The 21779-nt window shown below is 36.5% G+C and overlaps 1 protein-coding gene across 1 annotated transcript; it reads right to left on the bottom strand.

Moving 5' to 3' along the window:
* Positions 1-425: 425 nt before the first annotated feature.
* LOC104620213 (dynamin-1-like protein) lies at positions 426-10919 on the bottom strand. The gene is made up of 6 exons (XM_010286366.1): positions 10803-10919; positions 10508-10655; positions 3494-3540; positions 2304-2375; positions 1652-1738; positions 426-650 (listed from the first exon to the last, which is right to left on the bottom strand). The coding sequence occupies exons 1-6, from the start codon at positions 10917-10919 to the stop codon at positions 426-428; spliced, it is 696 nt and encodes a 231-aa protein (XP_010284668.1).
* Positions 10920-21779: the final 10860 nt, after the last annotated feature.

Raw genomic sequence — 21779 nt, 5'->3', positions numbered from 1 at the left:
ACCAAAATGGATACTGACAGTATACATTAATTTTATACTTACCCACTAAACTAACAGCTAGACAGTCAATTACTAGCTGCAGGATAGCATATTCTCTCTACTAAAAGAAACAACATTGGACCATAAAGCATGAAGTCATCCTAACAGACCACTGTAAACTACTAAAAGTCTCAAAACCCCCAAGATTCTGTAATGCCATTTTGCTGCTCTGGAAACAGAAGTGGCTTCTATGACTACTGAAATAGTTATTTAGCCTGTTCATAAGCCAGAAGTCTACAAGATATTAATTCATCACAGAATTCTCTGAGTTGCAGAGACTACAGCAGGAAGTCTCTGCAACTTGTAACAAATGTAACAATTGTATTTTCTAGGAAACCCATTGATATTTGTTTCTCTTACTACTTTTTGCCCAAACAACTTCAGTTTTATTTTAGGAATTCATTTCTAAAAAGTTGAATGGCAGGATGCAGTTTTTCTTGCTGCTTACCATCTGGATCCACCTCCCGTGCAATTTTAAGTGCTTCTGAAGTGGCCATGTCTGTGTTAGCAGCTGTGACTGCAAGAATAATTGAATTTGGGTTGCTGATGAACTGAAGGATTAGCTCTCTTATTTGAAGTTCAATGTCCTTAGGCTGATCACCAACAGGCACCTAGAGAAAAAAAAACAACACAGAACTGTTCAAAATCATATTTAAGCCTGTATGAGACCACTCATAATTCACATTACTTGATACTGTTGTCAAGAACACTTGGTATCCAAGAACCACCTGCACACCTGGCAGAGTGGTGTGTGTATGTGTGCACTGGCAGGGAAAGAAGTCATCTTCTCATCTTTGTGCCACAGAAAATAATTCAGTATAAAACTTGAACAAACAGGATGTAAACATTTCTTCTAGTGTATCCTCACTTCATACAACTTCTTATGCAAAAAAAAAATACGCATAGCAACTTCTGGAGAAGCAACAGGGAACACATTTTCAGGCTTGTCAACTACCCATCTATCTGCAGGTACAAGTTTGAAACTTCTGAGTGCTACCTCTTCACTTAAAAAGAACATGCAGCCCGCACAATGCTTCCAATCTCTCAGTTGTATATAGAAAGAGGAAGAAGGTAAGCAAATCTACCTCTTACAACAGCAAAGAGCACCAGAAACTCAAATCTTACACCAGAAGATGGTGACATCTCAAATTTATATAACCAACTACTTAACCTGAGAAAAGCTATTTATCTAATAATACAGAATAATGCCAAAGAGTGAACACACACTTCTTGTTTCAAAATACACTGTTCACAGTGAGTCAGAAGAAGAGTATTAATTTTCTTACAAGAAAAATGGGGACAAACTTTTTAGCAGGGCCTGTTGCAGCAGGACAAGGGGTAATGGTTTTAAACTATAAGAGGGTAGATTTTGACTAGAAATAACGAAGATATTTCTTAGAATGAAGGTGGTAAAGCACTTGAACAGGTTGCCCAGAGAGGTGGTAGATGCCCCATCCCTGGAAACGTTCAAGGTCAAGTTGGATGGGGCTCTGAGCAACCTGATAGAGTTGAAGAAGATGTCCCTGCTCATGGCAGGGGGGTTGGTCTAGGTGACCTTTAAAGGTCCCTTCCAACCCAAACCGTTACATGATTCTATGATTCTGCATCTTACCTTTGTCATTCCAGGTAAATCCACAAGAGTCAGATTTACAACATTAGATGAAAAAATCTTAAGATGAATAGGTTCGGGACTGATCCCCTAGAAATATATTAATAATAACAATTAATCACTGTACTGGATTATTTAAATGCACCCTTTAGAAAGCCAAAAGCTGTAAGTTCATATTAGAAAAACTTCCTTCCATCATATGCCTTACAACTACATGGTGAGGAAAAAAAAACCAACCCAGCCACATCTGTCAAACAATTCCTTTGTCTCTGGAAGTAGCCCTGTTTTCCCCCCTCAATTTAACGCATGAAACTTGTATATTTCAATGATTATATGCATATGCAAGAATAGAATACTGGATTTTATAAATACACGTAATGCCAGGTATGTGGAAAAATGGAAGCAAGCTTAACTCAAAGTTTATTTTTTGCACTATTATTACAGAAGTTTTGAAGTAAAGCAACAGCAATTCTCTGCATTTTCTTTTAGCTGGAGTCATTTATCTCATACACACAGTGAAAAAACCTCAAGATAGCAAGCAGGATTACTGTGTCCTTCATTAGAACAGTTCAATGCTTTTCAGTTCTAGCTGCCAAAACTGTTTAAGCAGCAAGAGAATCTATAGCAAGACAAAGATGGACAGTGCAACATTTACCTTATTATTTCCTGAAATCCTCTCTGTTTCATTTTCTATTTCCTGACGAATTTCATCAAAATCTGTATAGATCTAAAGTACAGAAGGAAAAAATCGTTTAAAAATCAAAGACAGCATCCACTTACCTAACTGCAAAATAATGCTCCCAGAGACAGTGAAAACCTCTGTAACTAAGTACATGAAAGGTGAGGAAAAAAGTAAGAATGACTATTAGCTCTTAAGGTATTGCTAACAGCAACCATCTGTGCTAAAATTTAAATACCAAGATTCCAATTTCTGTAATCTGTTGATTAATACTGTGAGATGGCAGTTATTAGCAGTTAATTACCCCATCAATGTCAGACAAGGTATAAAACAGCATTCATCTAAAGAAAATTTCAAACTTAATTCCATTTCTAATCTAGTTGCAATCCTGTGAAGTTAATAAACAACAGGTAGCCTGAACCCCTTTTCATCTCACAGGCGACAAAGAACAAGGACAGCATTTCATTTTAAAATTTTTCCACTCTTGTCAACACTATTCTCCTTTCACCAATCAAAAATAACTTAGCACAGAGCTACCCTTGCACAGGTTCCTTCTGCATTCCTCTCTAGTTTTCCTTTAATTTCTAGCATTGCCTAGAAGGTGAGGAAATCAGTTTAAAGTAATAAAACACTTAAATAATTCATCTGCCAACAAAAAGATTACTTTCTTCAAGCAAAAAATTAAGCTTTCACTCTCTTATTGAAGTCCTATGTCATCTCAGTTTCTGCTTCTCCCCCTTGATGTGTGTTAGGCTCTTCCTTCCTTTTCATAGCTTTCTAATACATCTCTGAAGTAGCCAGTTCTTCAGTGGTCTGAAATGACTTGTGCTTATATACTTCCTTGTCTTTGCAATGTCCATTCTAATTTTACCAATGCACAAAAAAGAAAAATCAACCAAATGACACAAAAAAGGATTAAGATAAATAACTCGTCAGAATCAATGTTCCACACAACAGACAACTATTCATAAACCTTCTGTCTTGAGTTTAAAAGAATGTTTTCAGTTTTCTACTCATAAAAAGCAAAACAAAATCCCCAATACTCTGGCATATATTATAGAAAGCAGAATACTTCCTGGAGGAGTCAAGGGAAGAGATAAGAATTAAGTATATATATATGAAGGCATATTTATGACACTGCTACTCCATCATCAGAATAAACATACCTTATTTTTGGTGTGAAGAAATTTACCCCACTCTTCAGCATCTATCTCTGAAAACAAAGAATTGATACATGAGGAAGAAGAAGCAGATGTTTCAGTAACATTTTCCCCAAGAGCCTGTTTGTTGAAAACTACAATGCAATATGCCTTTTTTCAAGCAGCAAGAGAAAAATTAGTCTGCTTTCTACAGTTAGATGTTACATAGCTCAGTACAAATACATTTATGATTCTGCTTATTGAAACATTGCATCTCATTACTCTTTTTAACTTGTCTCTCTTACATAAGGACCACTTTCCTAACTGTGACTGAGCCAATCGGCTATCCTGCCATTTTTCAGAAATGGTCTAGTCCCTTAAATATCAGCTTGCAACAGAAAACAAGAATTGTTAGCAATAGCTTTAAAAAACCTGAAAAAAAATACCAGCTTTTAGCATCTTTTCTTTTACCATGCAAGTGAGATCAAATTACAGCTGTACAGCTGAAAGAAAAAGTTAGAAAAACCTGTAGAACTAAAACCAAGCAAACAGAAAATACTAAGTATTCTGCATAACAATGAAGTCTTAGGAGAACATGTCTCTTCCAAAATCTGTCAAGGACCAAACATCTTGTCAGTCACCATTGATGTCTGGAATTACTTGGGCACTATTCAAGAGCAGTCCCAGAAACAGCAAAGGAGGTTTTGTGAATTCCTGCTTCATAGCACAGGCAGCAGTTTGAGTTACACTATTGAGATACTCACATTTCCACAACAAGGTTTCCAAGTATTAGTGATAAGTTCCATTTCAAATTTGTAGTTTGGGGTCTGCTCCCCAATAGAGCAATCTGCTCTAGAAGAAATCTACAAGAAATCTGGCCATTTGGCAAAAATGCTGCTTACCTACAATCAAGTCATCTTGCAAAACATTTTCTTCACTCAAGTTGAATTTCAAGATACTGATCAACAGAGATTTTTTTCCAAAGGATTTGGGAATTAAAAGTGCAGAAAATTCTATGAAGCAGTAACAGCACAGAAGAAAAGCAAAAATCTCATTCTAAGGCAACAAGTTCAAAAAAACTAAGAAAAAAAAAAACAAACCACAAACCCCCAAAAAACTAAAAGCAACCAGATCACGAGACTCAGCAAAATAATCAATCAACACAGTAGCCAAGTGTAAAAGTGTAATCAACAATAAAGTGGCATGAAATGTATGTGGTTTAGTGTATACAAGCATGCATTTTATGCGTAGGGAAAAAAAGCAAGTGGATAAAGGCAACCTTTAGAAAGGTGTCTTGGATTTTTCCATGTAGCAGGGTCTGCAGTTAAAGAGAAACAGCATTGAATGATGTTTAAAATTTTTATCATATTTAATATAGCATTTTATTAACTTTCAGTACCAGATGGTATTAGAAAGGTCACAGATGCATGCAGACAGATGTGCATGCTATTCTACTATTGATGAGAATGTGTAACATATTAACAATATGCACAGAAATAAGATCTTTACACTACTCAATGATGTATATTAATATTAATATTAATTCTATATGAAAGTTTACTTGATGATGACTATTATTGCTGTTCATCTAATTCCAACAGCTCACAACATTTTTATCTGAGCTCAGAAAACAGCACCATTAGGATCCGCAAAGCTGAACTTCTTTTGCGAAGTATGTTTCTCATCATTTACTCATGGCAAGAATAAGAAAGAGTAAGGAAACATTTTTAAGGTCACTGGAAGTAATATTACTGTATGGGAAAGAAATCTGAGGTTTTGCATCAATCTTTCTAATGCTCAATTAAAAAAACAATTACAGAAGTTTGAGACAGATTTAAGAAGAGACAACATTAGCTACCACCCTTCTCAACTTTTAATTTTGTCAACATATTTATGGAAATCCCATTACAAAAAAAAGTTTGTATTGAAGGGTTGATGAGTTTACAACTCTATTTTTATGTGATGCCAGTACAGCACCATGGAAGTGCAAGAATCAAAACAAACCGGTGAAGACATTTTTGGCATGTGCCTGTAGCACAGCAACAATCAATTGATCGATTTGAAAAGCCCAGTACATATGGGGAGTTTTAATGTCTTGCTCAGGTGGCTAAGTCAAAGGTTCATCATCAATGGAAATACGCTGATTTAGATGGACTGGATCCATTAAGGAAAAAATTTTAAAAAACAAACTACTTCTAACCTTACTGTTCTGCAGGCACATGAGATATGAATAAACCATTGTTAGGAGGCAGCTTTTGTTTGTCTTGGTTGGTAAACAGGCAAAATTGCATACCAGTCTCCAAAATAAGTGCAAAATGAAAGGGCTTGTTAATTCCAGGTTATTAACAGGTTTACAGTTCAGAGGAAATAAAGCAAAATGCACATACAGGAACAAACTATAGTATCTTCAAGATCGTATTGCTTATCCCCTCTTAAAAATTGAATCCAAGAAAGTAAAGACAGGCATAAAGCCAGGAAGAAAAAGGTACAGCAAGACACTGTCACCATTACATTTGCAAGATACGAACCAAGCACTCTCCTATTACGTCCCTCCTAGGGAAATGATGTCCTCGTAGGACACACTGTTTTAGTCTTACATTACTGGTTTTGTGGTGGTATAGGAATTTGCAGCTAGGTACTAGGCTTAGTTCTTTGTATGAAGAAATGTTTTGTTTTAGTATAATCTATTAACTTTTTAAAATACATATTAAAAACATGCATTCTAGTCAGAGGCATTGCATTTTAATGTGTTAACATCTACAGATCAAAGGAGACTGAAAATTTTTTAAGCTTTACCAAGCCGCAAGTTTTCTTTGCTATATATAACACAAGAGGAGATTGAAGCCATGATAAATAGCTTAGTCTTAACCTCAGCCTTGGTGCACATAAAAAAAGAAGAAAAAAATAAGGAATAAATGCAGTCTCCTGAGGTGTACAGAAAATCTTATCTGGTCCAACTGTAAGCTTTTTGAAGTTTCATTTTATACAGTGGGGAGATTCTTGCCCCACTCCTCCTCAGAAGTTTGTATTGACACCCCTTTAATATCTGAGAAAAAATTTCCAATAGGTCTAATTTAATGCAAAGGACTTTTTAGGAAAGGAGGAAGAATTTGCATTACTCAAAATGCAAGGATGCTCAAGGCAAGGAGAAAATATTCTAATTATCTTACATTCAACAACCCAATGTTCTAGTTTACATGTAGAACTTTTTTTTTATCACTGGTTTCACTGGTAAATCAGTCTTCCCTCTATTACATGACTTTCTGGAAGCTTTTCAGGCAAAGCTTTCATGTGAATTAATCATCTGATTACATTCAAGATTCAATGATAGATAAAAGTATGCAGAAATAACATCTCTGTCATTATAAAATGAAGTATTACAGATTATAAGGAATTATTAAAACAGCAGCTATTAAGAACAAACAGATCCTGCCTCTCAAATAAAAAAAATCTACTAAATAAAACAATAGTCCGTTTGCTTTTCTGTTTTTTCCTATCTTGGAGAGAGACCTGAAAACTTTAATTAATACACTGAAAAAACAGACATGATTACGGTATTTTTCTCAGGACTGCCCTCTGCCAAATTGTTACTTGTTATCTTCTATGCTGCAGTACTCCTTTAAGAAGTTCAAATACAGTACAATGCTAACCTACTTCAGTTATTCATGTATCTCTTCTCCCTTCCTAAAGCAGTAGAAATGGTTTCCATTACACAATGGGAGCAAAGAAGCTGTTCAGAGTTCTAAAAGGCTACCAAAAGAGGATTTCTTGTGGCATGGCAACAAGAGCTTCCCAAATCCTAAAAACGACAAAGATCAACAAAGCATGAAGAATCTTACTTGTTTTCCTAGCCTTCTAATTCACATACCTTCACAGCTTTTAGGCCCAGCAGATTACCATCTGAACTCTCTCCCCTCCTCCCAGTCACCTCATCCTTTCCTAGCTCTCTCTAAATTAAAAAAAAAAAAAAAAGAGTCCAACTTGTGGAAAAAAAAAAGGTGCGTATCTTCCAAACCTTTCTGTATGTTGTATCATTTTTTCCATCCTTTATGCTAACTAGATGGCAAGCTCTTTTGACTGAAAGCTCTTTTTCTTTTGTGCTTCTACAAAGCTAAGTAAAATGAAGCAGTCCACACTGTTTGGGAGCTAGGGGTAAGAGATTCCTATTTGAAATAGAGAGCAAAAAGCTGACAAAACAGTGTTGATTTGGCAAGCAACAGATGTGTATTAATTATTCCCGTGTTCCATATTAATTCTATCTGTTCAGAATTTGAACAATGTTCAGCTTCCTTTCTTGGACAAAGAAAGAGAACCGATAAGCATTTACTAATTCACTATTCATACATTCCTGCCTCTCCTCTACTTCGTAACAAATGGGTAAGCTACCAGAATAGGTCTTAGCCACAAGACCGATTTAATAATTCATGAAACCAGGCCCAGTTCTCTTGTAACGCTGCTTCTCTTGCAATTTGATAAGTGAACACCACCGTGTGGTATCACCACATCAAACACACCATATGTGCCGAATTACTAGAGGCTAACAATAAACAGCAAAAGCATAATGAGAACATTTCCTTCATACCAAACCACACACATCTCTGTAGAATATATGTATCAGTCTGAAATACCATATTATGAAAACAGAGCGCTTCATTTTTAATGAAAAATTCATCCCTCTGCTATTTTCTGACTATCTTGATTTATTGCAGTGATCACCATACAAGGGCATCACATACTTCATCAGTGACTTTTAAGAACAGCAGAGATCATCTTTAACATTGCATGTTAGAAAATCAGAAGTTAGAATTGCAGCCAGACATTTGAACTTTCTCAAGTCTTTCCCAATGTGCTCCCAAGAATCAAATAAAAAAATTTTTAAAAAATACAAACAACAAAACGAAAAAGCCCCCAAACGAACCAAACAAAAACCCTAAATTGATATGAACTGATATTCTTTGGCAGTTCACATGCATGAGAAGATGTCAAAATTAAGCTACTGGAGAGACACAATTTTCTCCCTCATAGTCATAAAGACAACGCAACTGTCCATGCTCACATGAATACCATAGCAATCTAAAATGCTCTGTGTTAAAAACAAGGAAGCTTTCTGGATGCAAACACTCAGAGGTAAGCTTATAGGAACCACAAACTAGTACTATTTTTAAATGGATGTATTTATATGCAATACTAGTAGACATCGAGAGCAAGCATTAGGATGGATAAAGGTGACAAATCATGAAACAGAAATCACAAAACAAAGAGGCAGTTGCATAAAAGTATTGTGCACACAAAGAGCTTCTTACCAGCACATTCAGAAAGCAGCATGCTGAGACTGATACTCTGTCTTCAATATTCAATTTGTAAAGAAGAAACCCCTCATCTCAAGAAAATCCTTTTCTGCAAGACTATGGATAGATTTCCCTCTGGGAAATCCCAAATACATATTCAACCCTACTTCAACATCCACTTCATAACAAACAAAAATATGGCTGTGATAGTCACTACACTATTACAGAAGTCAGACCACATATACAATAATATCATTATCCTATTTTAAATTTAAAATTTGAATCCCCAGATCAAATGCAACCTACAACAGAAGGCTCTGCCTTGACTTGGAATACACTAATTACAAAACCAGCTTTTATACCTGTAAAGTTGCAGAGCAGAACAAAAATCACATTTTGTCCTACAAATAGAAAGCAAAGCATTCTGAAAAGTACTAGACACTATACATTGTGCAATACAAGTAACATAAAACCACATTTAAACAGATCAAATATGCCATTTCTGAAAGGTTGCCCAGAGACTCTCTGATTTCTCCATCCTTGGAGATTTTCAAGGCCCAACTGGATAAAGCCCTGAGCAACCTGGTCTTGAGCTCAGGGTTGGGCCTTTTTTGAGGAGGAAGCTGGACTAGAGACCTCCTGAGATCATTTCCAACCTAAATTGTCCTACAGTCTCTCAAAATCCAGCACAACCTGCATGCACACTAAAAGTTCTTATTTGTTATGCACCTGAATTGTGTACTCTGCTTGCAGCAATAATGAAAATTTGAGCTTAAACCTTTTAAAACTACATGATATTAGTAACTGTTCTTCAGAAACCAAAGGCTATAAATATTACATGAAAACAAATACTGTAAAGAACTTCGGATACCTTGACTTACTATTTGCTAGAAATGAATTTAAAAAAATTGAACACAATAAGAATTAATAATTATAGCCCCAAGTTTATCACGCCATCAAAAGTCTGTGTACTTTTTACTGTCTACATCAAACAGCTAAGATTTATCTTACCATCAGAAGGTGGATATGCCCCTGCTCCTCTTTCGTAAGATCAACGGCACTACTTAGTATAGAATGAGCATGTAAATTCCCAAGGGACAACTGAGATTACTTTTATGATCTGCTGAAGGATAATATAAAAACACTACAGAAGAGATAAGCTTCAAACTAGACAGCTTCAGAACATTTAAAGTGTTGTTCTTGATGCGCTTGGAATCTCTCAGTGCAGCTCAGTAAGGTAGCATCTGCAGGCTACAGAACTTGCCCATTAAAACAAACTTGTAGATGCAAACAGAATTTCATTTCTCTTTCTTCCACTCTATTCAGAACTTACCTATTTCCTAACCTCCTTCTAAAAAGGCACATACTCATCCCCTCAAGGAAAAACTTTATTTATACAGCAAAAGAGGGGAAGAACTACACATACAAGAAAAATCATGTTCTCTACACTCTAGACTATCATTAGCATAACTGAAATGCTTTCTTTGGCCTGCTTCTCTCAAAAGCGTTTCCTAAGAACAAACAGGAAAGCTTAAAACATTAAAGATATTTTGAATATCCAAAAGATGTTGACTTTATGACATTTGCTAAATGGATAGAACAGATGTGACAACAGCTGCATTTTGTTCCAAGTAAGTTTTAAAAAGCACACTCAAGTTTTAAGATGACAACAACTGATTTTTCAGTCAAATGAACAAGAAAGATTAAAAGTGTCTTTCCTATTATGCAAAACACACTCTTGGATCACACTTACCATTTTCATCTCCAGATGTTTTCCGACCATCCTCTGGGGAAACATGCACCAGCTGCAGAATAAGGGGTCTCCGGGTGACAACTCCAGTACCTCGTGGGAGCAGATCCCTCCCCACAAGACTTTCCAACACAGAACTCTTTCCACTGCTCTGAAAATTGGAATACAGCTACATGATTTTCTTAAACATCAAAATGCTGTAATATTTTAGTTATAGCTTGCTTTCATCACGCCTGCAAACAGTGCTCTATTCTGTCCTCTGTTATACAGTGCCCAAAGGAACGTCTAGTAGACTCACTGCATCTAGCACCGTGGTATCACACTGCATAGGCACTAAAGGACACAAGCCTGCTATAAACCAGTAACTGTCAACCTGCTTCAGATACTTTAAAGCCATGGGACACGTAAAAGCCATGTAGATAGATGTATTTTCTATCTCTTAAGGCTAAACTAAACAGACAAGACGTTTCAGAAAAATTAATATCCTATTTAACATTTTCTACCCTAGATAGTAATCTCCACAGAAACACTTTTGGAAAAGAAAAAATTATTTTTCTTTATAATGCTCAGAGGTAAATTCTCTGTCTTCTACTATGTCATTTTCTAACATCTTGCAATAACACTTCACTCCGTAGACTAAGGAATTTAGCCTTCTGTTAGTATTAACACAGCCAGCCATGTTAATATTAGCCATTGAAGCATTATACAAAAAGATACTAACTATGTACACTTGAGTACATTAAGCTATTACAATCTTATGTTCCTTTCAGTTTGGTTTTTTTCTATACTGTATTATGTCGTAAGTGCAGACATGGTTTTATACTCTAAATAAACAAACACTGTTTTATACTATCCCTCTCACTGTGTGTATCTATATTTTTTAACTATTTACAACTGAATTGGCTGTAAACATCTGTCTACACAATAACAAACTGTAAGAAGTTGTGAAGTACTTAAAGGCTGTGAAATTACAAATCTGCTTTGAGAGTCTACATTTAAAATGTTCTACTGTAGCAGTGCTATATAAAATGCAGCATTGAGCTACACGGTCCAATAAGCACCTGTGAACACATGAGTCAAGAGTGATTCAAGACTGCTGCCATGTTAAAACTAACAACAAACAATAGACCCAGATATGTCAACATAATACTTTGAAAGTCTGACATAAAATTTTGTCTTTTTAATAGAACTGTATTAAAACTCTTCCAGTTTTCTGCAGCTGGAAAGTCAACAGGGGCATGCCATGAGAAAACCTGCGCTGACTATCATTGCCATCAGGTAGGAAATTTTTCTATTATTAATGCTACTACCAAACAATTCTCTTAAAAAACAAGCAAACAACCCAGATGCTTCTGAGAGCATCATTGTATGTGCATTACTGCCATACAATCTCAATTCAGCTTACCAGTTCTGAAAGAAAAGATTCAAGACTTCAAGTAAATCATAAAACGAGTACATAAACTAGCACAGCATGAAATAAAAGCAGTGTTGAATACCTTTTAAATATCATACATTTAGTGACAACTTAGATGACTTTTCTAAAAATGAAAAATAGATTGGCAGAGATAAGCACAGCACTATCAGCACATTTCTACCAGTGCAGTAAGACAAGACAGGAACATATTACATGAGAGCATTAGAGCCTATTAAAGTAGGACTTGTATGCAAAAGCACGAAATAAATATTAAAATGCAAGGCCAAACCCCTAGAAAGCTTGAACAATAACAAATGAAAGCCTTCTTTTCTTCTAACACTTTACTGTATAACTATGCTTCATGGCACAGAAAAATTCTGTTTTATCAACAAAGTCATCTGTCTCACTATGTGAATACCAAACCAGTGGAGATTGTGTATATTTTCAAAATAAATCTAAGTCAAATTTATTTTGAAATATATATGAATATTTATATTTCGAAATATATACGAACCATAGCAGCAAGGTCAACTGTCCAGAAAGAGCAGGGATAAGGAGAAGGTCACAGGAAACAAATATAGCCTTATTAAGATTTTTTTCTTCAGAAGACTCCCCTAGAAAGTAAGTAACAATTTTCTTCTTTAACTGACCTTCTCCAATCAACTCTGGGCACCTTCCATGCAAGGAGCTTATGGACAGGACATTAGGCACTGAAATCTTAACAAAGAGTAACTGAAGAACAATCTGGCCAAAGCATGAACTGGCTCTGGAAGCCTCCCTGAGAGAGGTCCTGTTGTAGCACACTTCTGAAGAATTACTGATATTACAGAACGTGAAAAAACATAAATTTCAGAGTGACAAACAAATCTCCTCTTAACAAACTTCATAGTTCAAAACAAGTGGAATGCCCGCTTAAAAAGATGAGACATGATAAAGCTTCATCAGCTGCAAAGGGAAAAAAAAAACCCCAAACAAAAACAACCCCAAAAACCACCAAGGTTTCATTTGTTAAAAATATTTGGAACATCTCTTGAGCAAGATTTCTTACACATGGGTAGAATGATCACTCAGTCTTAAAGGGCTGGAGGTGAGACTTGGATGAAGTGGCTTCTCCTGAACATACAATCCAGGCAGAGAAGTGATAGTAATAAATCGTTTAAGTCCTTACCAAGGACCTCATCAAGACAGGAAACCAAAATCCATGGGACAAGTTGCTGCACAACACTGTACACTGTTTGGTCTTTCCAGAACAATGGTATTGCAGGAAGCAGAGATGGGCACACAACAAACTACGTATGGAACTGAAACACTGTGCCTTATAGCACTTCCGCAGTTATCTTTGGATGCAGAAGGAATGATCTGGATCCTTTGCAAATGTGAAGTCATACATTAGATGAGACACTACAGTACTCCACACATCAGGAAATTTGTTTCAAATTGCATTACGTTCCCTTATTAAAGCAACCTATTCTTGGAACATAATACAGTATCTAATGACGTACTCCTTAATCTGGGCCCCGTACACGTCCATTACCAAGAATCATCTGGGAACATGGTAAGGAAAGCAGTAAACACAAAGCTGATCACCTTCTGCCAGTTGGGGGAAGGGAAGGATATAGGTCTGTTCAGAATACAAATTCAGTTCAGCCAGTCCTTCACACAACAGTCGTAGACAGAGAATAATACTGATGACCAAAGAATGACCAAACAGAATTTTTAGGAAAAAGACTGCAGCAGCATTATGCTGGTTTTATAATCTCCTTGGAAAGCTCATTACGATTTTAAGCATGGACTGAAATGCATAAACTCATTTCATGATGCGGCTGGAAAAGCATTAAACAAATTCTAACTTTTTGTGGCAGATCAGTTAGGATCAGGTATTACGGTCCAGAGGAAAACCTAACTTGAAGTATCTATAAGGCGTGATATCTAGAGGAACTCTATATAGATAGTTCAGAAATAAAGGGGCAAATACAGGAACATCTTGCTGTCTGTTACTTCTTTAGCCATTGTGTCCAACTTCCATTGCTAAGTGTTTAACACTCTGCTCTGTTAACCATCATCAGTCTCACTGAGTTTGATGGATGGTAAAACCATTTTTCCCAGAAGTACTAAGATACGAAGAGATGATGCACACAGGGATTTAAATACTTTATTTCAATAAACATTGACAGTATATATTACGTACTGGTGTCTTATCAGCTTTCTCACTGCCTCCTTAACAGTTACATTTTCATCATTGTGAACACCACCTTCACGTTAATCTAAAACAATCAAGGATGAAGGGCAGAGTAACAGGGAAACAATCATGCACTTATTCTCACAAATTAAAAACCTGAAATCTGTAAGAACTGTGATCCACTCCGAAAAGCCATCATCTCTACTGTTTAACAGTCCTAATGATCTTGCTTCTGCCTCCCTATCCTTCATTTCTTCTTGTCCCTGCGTATTTCAACCGTGCACTTTGTAAGTATCAAAAGGCATTCACTCCCATCCATTACACCAATTCTTATGAGAAAATTTGGTTTGCAACCTGCTGTATTACTAACCACATTTTTCAGGAGTTCTGAAGCAGCAGACAGCAGTGCATGACTTTATAATTAACAGCAAGAGACGTTACTTTCAAAAACATTTCAGCATTGTTGACAAGCCAAATGGATGAGACTCTGTATTGAAAATTTTGAAGAAACACTATGAACAACTGTTCATATTCATCCCAAACATTTACTTCACTGGCTTTCTTATTCTTTTTCCAAGTCCTCTTTAGCATTCCTAATTTTAGAAGGCTTATGCCCTATACCCAACAGCACGCAAAGATGCCTTCCCCATATCGAAAAGAGAACACTGAACCACTCCTCTTCCACTACTGATAGTTATCCTCCACTTTGAGCCCTGACTATAGGTACAAAAGCCTAGAAGATCTTGCTGGTGAAGACCAAGGCAAAGAAAGCACCAAGTTCCTCAGCATTGCCCATACTGACTGTCATTAAATCACCTGTCGGTAGCAAGCCTGTATTTCCCTCGTTTCTCTTTTTAATTCTTTAACTGCTGATGCAGTGCTGGAAGTTCTTGTTGCCTTTGATGTCCCTTACCAGTTTCAACTCTAGTGGAATGTTGGCTTTCTTAATACCATCTCTGCATATGCAGGGAGTATTTTTATATCCTTGAGTGAGCTTGTCCTCACTCCAACCTCCTGCACGAGTCTTCTGCATTGACACTGTCATAAGTTCCCTCCACACTGCTTTCCTTACAAGTCTACTCATTTTCCTGAGCATTTGTATGATCTGTTTTATGCTCCAGTAAGGTTGTAGCTAAAGGCATGACAGGTTTCTTGAGCTTCACTGTGCTGTAACTCACTGGATCCCAACAATTAGCTCAGTAAATAAACCAAAATCTGCTCTTATTCTTACAAAGTCCATGCAGCAAGAAAGCAGTAAAGACAAGACTCACCTGGAGTCTCACTGATGCACAAGAACCATGAGATTTTTTTACAGTCATTTGCTCAGGTTGTTGATTGTTGCATATTTCAAGTATTATTAAAATAATAATGTACTTGTATCAGCTGCAACAAATTTCAACTCATCTTACAAGAATCTGCTGCCTTCCTTCTGCCTATCTTTAGACTTCATAATCGCTTTGTGGAGCCAATGTAAAATGAGTCATCTATGGAAAAAAACCTTAATAAGGAAACATGTCCAATGAACTACTGGGGAACTTCCAACAAGAAAATTGGTTGAAAGGGGTGTAAACTTTGTTCATTGATTTTGATAGGGCAAACTGATACATTTTTTACTATACGCTCAAATATGAAAAAACTGCAAACACAAGACAGATTTACTGCAGGACAGCACAAGAAAATAAAAGAGGCAGTGAGATCAGTATTCCCTATGACTTCTTCAGTGGCACAACTGTAACAAACATTTGAGAATGACAATAAGGAATGGCGATGTAGGAGAGATTTCTCAGTGAGGCATAAAAATTCCCAAAGAATTCTCTTAAGAAAAGCAATGCATCTACTTCGACAGCTGGGGTAGATTGGTGCCAATCTTGCAGTTTCTGTCATACAAGAATTATAAAAGACCTGCTGACTAAATCATGCTCTTAGCAATACATACATATATGGTTTACTAAATTTTAATTCTATTATTGGGAAATATAAGCTAGTGCATTTTTGCTGGGACCTCATCCAGGGGAATATTACCCAGATAGGTGCTTTGAAAAGAAGTTGTCTGCAGTAACTACTCTGGAAGAGTTCAGCACTCTGTAACTAAAGAGCAGCAAGATTTTTTTTTTTTCTTTCCTTCTTTTGCAAACATGAATTATTCTCAAATACAAGGTCAGCACACGTGCAATTCCAGAGCAGTTCCACATGGGAACTGCTTTGGCTGGAATAGCTATTTTGGCAAAATTTTCCTATGTGAACTAGAGACACCCCAAGCTAGGCTGGTTCTAAATAGCCAACAAATTTAAAAACTTCTTTACTAATGAGAAAAGGTTTTTGAAGTTATAAGCAGGCCCAATGAATTCTTCTAAGACATTCTTTGAAACAAAATTTTACTTCTAGAAAGATGCAGAAGAGCTAACAGGCTGATCCCATCTTGAGAAAGCAGTGAAACTGGCATAATGCACTGCTGGCTGTTGCAAAATACATTTTCTCTGTGAAGGACCTTGTCTGGATTACAAGACTGTTGTTCCTGCAAGCCATTTCCCATTCACTTGAATAGAGTGCTTTCCTGAATCAGTCAGGAAGACACTGGAATCCACAGGAACTTTCTCCACGAAAGACAGCTTATGTACAAGTAGTAAGGAAAGTCAGAATTTGCACAGCTCAGTCAAAATTCTTCAAGAATCCTGTATTTATGCTATTATCTAAAAGTACATACATGCCAAACAACAGCAAAGAGATCAAAAGATTTGCAGATGTATTCTTTCTCAATACATCAATTCCCCAAATCCTTCAATAATTCACTTAAGAAAAAAAAATACCTCATGTAATTACAAACGAGTACAGAACTTCTGAGTTAGATTATGGAACTGTAATATTTGAAGATCCACACTTCAAAGCCATATAAGGCTGACCTTACCTAATATTGCTTCTAATACTATATTCATTACTTTTTCAGTAAAATTATTCAAAACAAAGCAAATTTGTATCTTCAAATTAAAGAAGTTCTAAACAAAGATAAGGGGGGGGAAAAAAAAAAAAAAGAGAAAGCCAGTCAAGCTTCTGGCTACTATATGAACAAATCTTTTCCCAGAACTTCACGGCTGTTTTCTTGACAGATTCTGAAACACATTTGCCAGGGCTGTGTGCTTTAATACTCTTCCCCTTCATTTTCCTGAAAACATGTTTCCTTTGCACTGTCCCCTGTGGACAAGATATAAGATCCATCCCTTCTAATTAAAATACAGGTTTTCCAAGAAAAAAAATTGCCAGTCGCAAGATGAACAGGACCCTGGCAGCAAGCATAAAAAATTGAGGGGTGGGGTGCCCAGGAACCACTTCATTCACATCCTTCTACAACTGTGTAGTCTCTCCACTCTTCCAAAATAGCTGTTCGTTTGCAAGCCATAACATTAGTCTCTTCATTTAAAAGATACTTAATATTGCTTTCATATTGAAGATCTGTAGAGATTAAAGGCAGGATCACAGTTAATAGACCTATAATTTTATTTTAATTCATATAAAGTCTGCACATAGACATAGTGAAAATGCCATGCTTCCAATCACAGGAGCCTTCAGGACTTAAGAAGTATCGCTGTTCAGAAACTGAGAGGACCCATCACAGAAAAGAAACAGCACAATGACAAATGTGGTTTGCACTATACAACTTCAGCTGCAAAATTTCTATCATGTCTGGTAAATGTAAAGAGCTAATTAATGCCAGCCTCACTTTGTTCCTTCTCTGAAACAGACACCAGAACAGTTAAGGCATGATATGACAGGACAACAGGATGGCAAAAAGGAAAACAGTTACACCCGAAGCCAGACACAGTGAATGTCAGATATCAAAACAAACAAAAAAACAAACCAGGAAATTTTCAAAACTTTTGGGAAAAAAAGAAAGCTCTCCCCAGACAGCATAGCCACCACTGAAGCTATGCTCTAATTACATCCCCTTTTACAAAAGTAGATATAAATGTCTTTTTGCAGCTGCTTGAAATCCCAGGAAAGGTCCCTGGACGAAAAAACAAACAAAACAAACAAAAAACCCCTCAAAAACCCCAACACAGGAGAGGAGGAAGGAGGACATTCTTGATTTGAGCTTGGTATGGGGTTTTCCTGGTTGCTTGGTACAAGCTGGAGTTTTCTTCACTTAAAACTGGCTTTTTGCCAACACAATGTAGGCTACCTTGAATACGCTGAGTAAGCTGAAGTGGCTTAAACTTCTGTTCCCCTGACCTTCTCTGACAGGTAGAGGTCACAGAAGTTCTGTAGAGCATCTAAAGTTTGAGACAATGTCAATCTCTCTCAAACCAGATGCTTTGATAGAGAATCCACTGAATTCTTCTCCTCACCCCAGTAGCCAGGACCGTACATTAGCTTCCCACTGCTGTCAACTTCTTCACAGGCAGATTACTATCCTGTTTAGCCTAACAGAATATACAGGCATACATATTCAAGTGCTCAGGCTACCTGTTATCTCAGATGAAGAAATCTTCCTCCTTGGCAACAAAAACTGGTTTAGCACTGAAGTATCAAACATGATACTTTTTCCAATCAGTAAAAAAAGAAATAATGCTCATCAGTGAGCCAATCACATAGGCTAACAAAACATCTCTTTTGGATGGAAACATCCAAAAGAACAGTCTGTGTTAAATATTGTAAACTACACCTCCCTATTTAAAGTCACAAAATAGCATTAACTGAAGACTGCGCAAAAGTACTATATAAATGTGTAACTAAAAGGTCATTTAAAAATCTCATTGTGAATTCCATTAGTTGCTAGATCAATTTCACCATGATGCCTCTATGAGAATCAACACTACCAAGCGCAAATAAAGCCCACAACTTGTTTTCATAATGTCAGTACTGGAAGAACTTTGCTACAAAACTGACACTATAAAGTTTGTATATACCTAGGTCAATGACTTCTAAAAACTCAAAACAGATTCCAAGAATTAATGACCTGAAAAAAATAAAGGCAATTCATTTTTACACATCTCTAGGGAGATATTTTGTTGGTCGGTTGGTTTTTTTTACATTTATTCTAAAACTCATATCCACTTTTGTAGTGCAGGCATTTCATTTTTGTGATAGCATCTATGTGCCCCTAACATACAAAAAGCCACAACCAACCAAACTTCTTTTCTTCCCCTTGCCTCCTTTCATTAGAATGTGTTTGGCTGAGGTACTTCAATATCACCTTGTTAATCCCTTAGAAGTACGGATCACAAAGCATTTGTATACAACACATCAGAAGGTTGGGTATTACTGTATTACAGTATTACTGAACAAATACTGTTTGTATTAGTATTCACAGCCTGGACTTTTGGTTTTTTGCACTTCAGTAATACAGTTCTAAAAATAGAACTGAAATACTGAATCAGGGAAAAAAACCAGAATCTAGGAATTGCAAAAGAAACCTAAAATAATGATGAAAAGTTGGCAGTCTGAGCGTGTCCTCCGAGTTCTATCAGCAGCAGAGTCTTCAATTTTCTTAATAGAGCCTGTACTAGGATACAGAAAGAACTTACACAGTATTTATGTGGAGAACGAGAAGGAATTCTCACATGACTGTCACAGGAACACCACTAAAAGAAGTGCGAGAGGCCATCTAAACGTGTAAAACTTACTGAGAAATATTTTGTAATTAGTATCAAAATCCATCTAGTAAAAATTAAGACACTTCAATTGCTCAGAACACAAGGACAGTAAGAAATGAATCCCAAAACAATAGAGGAGGGGCAAAGGCTAAATTCAAAGCTAAATTAAGGATTATAAGCAATTTCTAGTTCTACATATGCTAGATAAGAATTAATGATGCACAGCAGCGGAAATACATGAGAACTGAAGAAAGACACAAGCAGAAAACAATAAAAGGCAGAGAAGAGATACAGATGACAGATGAGAAAAATAAACAAAAAAAACTACTTCAAAAAGCATTTTTCTTCTCCTTGCTGAATATGTTAAAAAGTCATTTAAGAAAAGCAACAGGCAAACTGGGAGGGGAAAAAAAAAAGTTACAGAAATCTTAACTGATAGCATTTGTTTCCTACAAAGAAAAATGGAGGTGCAAAATCCAAAACTGTTTGTGAATATTATTCATGCTGCATGTGCCAGTAGGCTACAAACAAAACAACTGTGTGAACAAACTTAAAGGCCACATAGCACTTACCAAAAATACCTCAGGAAATAAGATTGTCTCAAGGCACATTTCAAAAAGCCATGGAAGCAAGCTACCAGCAGCAGAACTATCAGCTCTAAGGCCATTATTTGAGATGTCTCCAGAAATCTGGTCTACAATAAACTAACTTCAAATTAATAACATAATTAAATTTTATTTAAATTAAGACTAGTTGTATAAAATAACCATGTACAGAATTACCATGTCAGTAAAGGCAATTGTTTCTTCCAACAACCCTGACTAAAAACAAAACAAAAAACCAAGATACAGCTTGCTAGACATTTTGCTATGTATTTTCCTGGATTCTATAAAGGACATTCTATAAAGGTTGTTTTGGCATGCTAAGAAATATCATACTAATTCAAGGGTTTTTATGAATATACTGAATACAGCACCGAATGGATATTAATACTGACGGGTGGACTACTGAAGTCAAACGCATGCCAATACTGTCTTAACTCTCAGTATCTACTGTACACACTTATGAAAAGTTAACTAAGAAAAGTTGCTTAAAAAGATAATTTAAAAAAAAAAAGCCACTTCAATGCATTTCATAAAGTGAAACAGATATAAAGTATTGTATATTGTATATATATTGTATATACAAAATATATATTGTATCCTTTATGTTGCAGAACTACACTAAAACAAAAAAACTACCACACAAAAAACCAGCCTGCTTGTATGATTTTTACTGTAAATGAGATTAAATGTCTTCATGAAGTGATAAACTCCTGTCAGCTACAGAAATAGTAAATACCTAGTATAGCTTACCAGTGCAGTTTCTCCCACTCAATTCAAGTATTTTATATCTATTTTATAAAGTGGCTGATATAAAAGTTAATTATCTATCTGATTTATATTGGTAAAACAGAACAACAGCTGGTTACCTCACAACCAGTTGGACAGCGTAGTTGGCTTTGAGCAAAGCTATTCCACGCTTTGGCAGCGTGCAAGCTTTAAACATACAGCTCACATGTTTTAAGTCATATAATGAAATCCCCATCTGCAGAGTAATTGGTATTACTGTCTTAGGTAGGCATGCTATTGTCAAGGAACATCACACATTCAATGGACACCGTTAATTTCACGGAAACAGAAAGAGAGATCCATTAACTTCAAGTTTCAGTTGTGTTTAACGTTTCATTTTCAATTCCCTTATGACTGCTACAGTTCTGGTTCCACATGTTCTGCTGCCAAAAGTTATGCTGAAGAACGGCATCCCGTTTGAATAGCTCTGAAAGAGTCTGAGCTATCTTCGAGCCCAGCAGAAGCTTTATCGGGCTGAGACGCACACGTTGTAACTGTTACAGCCAACAAAGGCTGGCTTCGCCTCTCACCTTCATTCCCCATCATCAGCTAAGACAAATATGTCCAAACGGCAGAGGAACTCGTAGCAAGGGAAAACGATCCACGCCTGCAAGATGCCGTTCTGCTACCACATCCCTTTTATTCGGCCCCCACTTCACGCCGGCTGTCAGAGAAGGGAAGCCACCGACGAGCGATGGCGGTC

This window comes from Phaethon lepturus, unplaced genomic scaffold, assembly GCF_000687285.1.
Source record: "Phaethon lepturus isolate BGI_N335 unplaced genomic scaffold, ASM68728v1 scaffold13574, whole genome shotgun sequence".
NCBI lineage: Eukaryota > Metazoa > Chordata > Aves > Phaethontiformes > Phaethontidae > Phaethon > Phaethon lepturus.
Note: the sequence above shows the minus strand (reverse complement) of the source record. Positions and strands in the feature narration are given on the sequence as shown.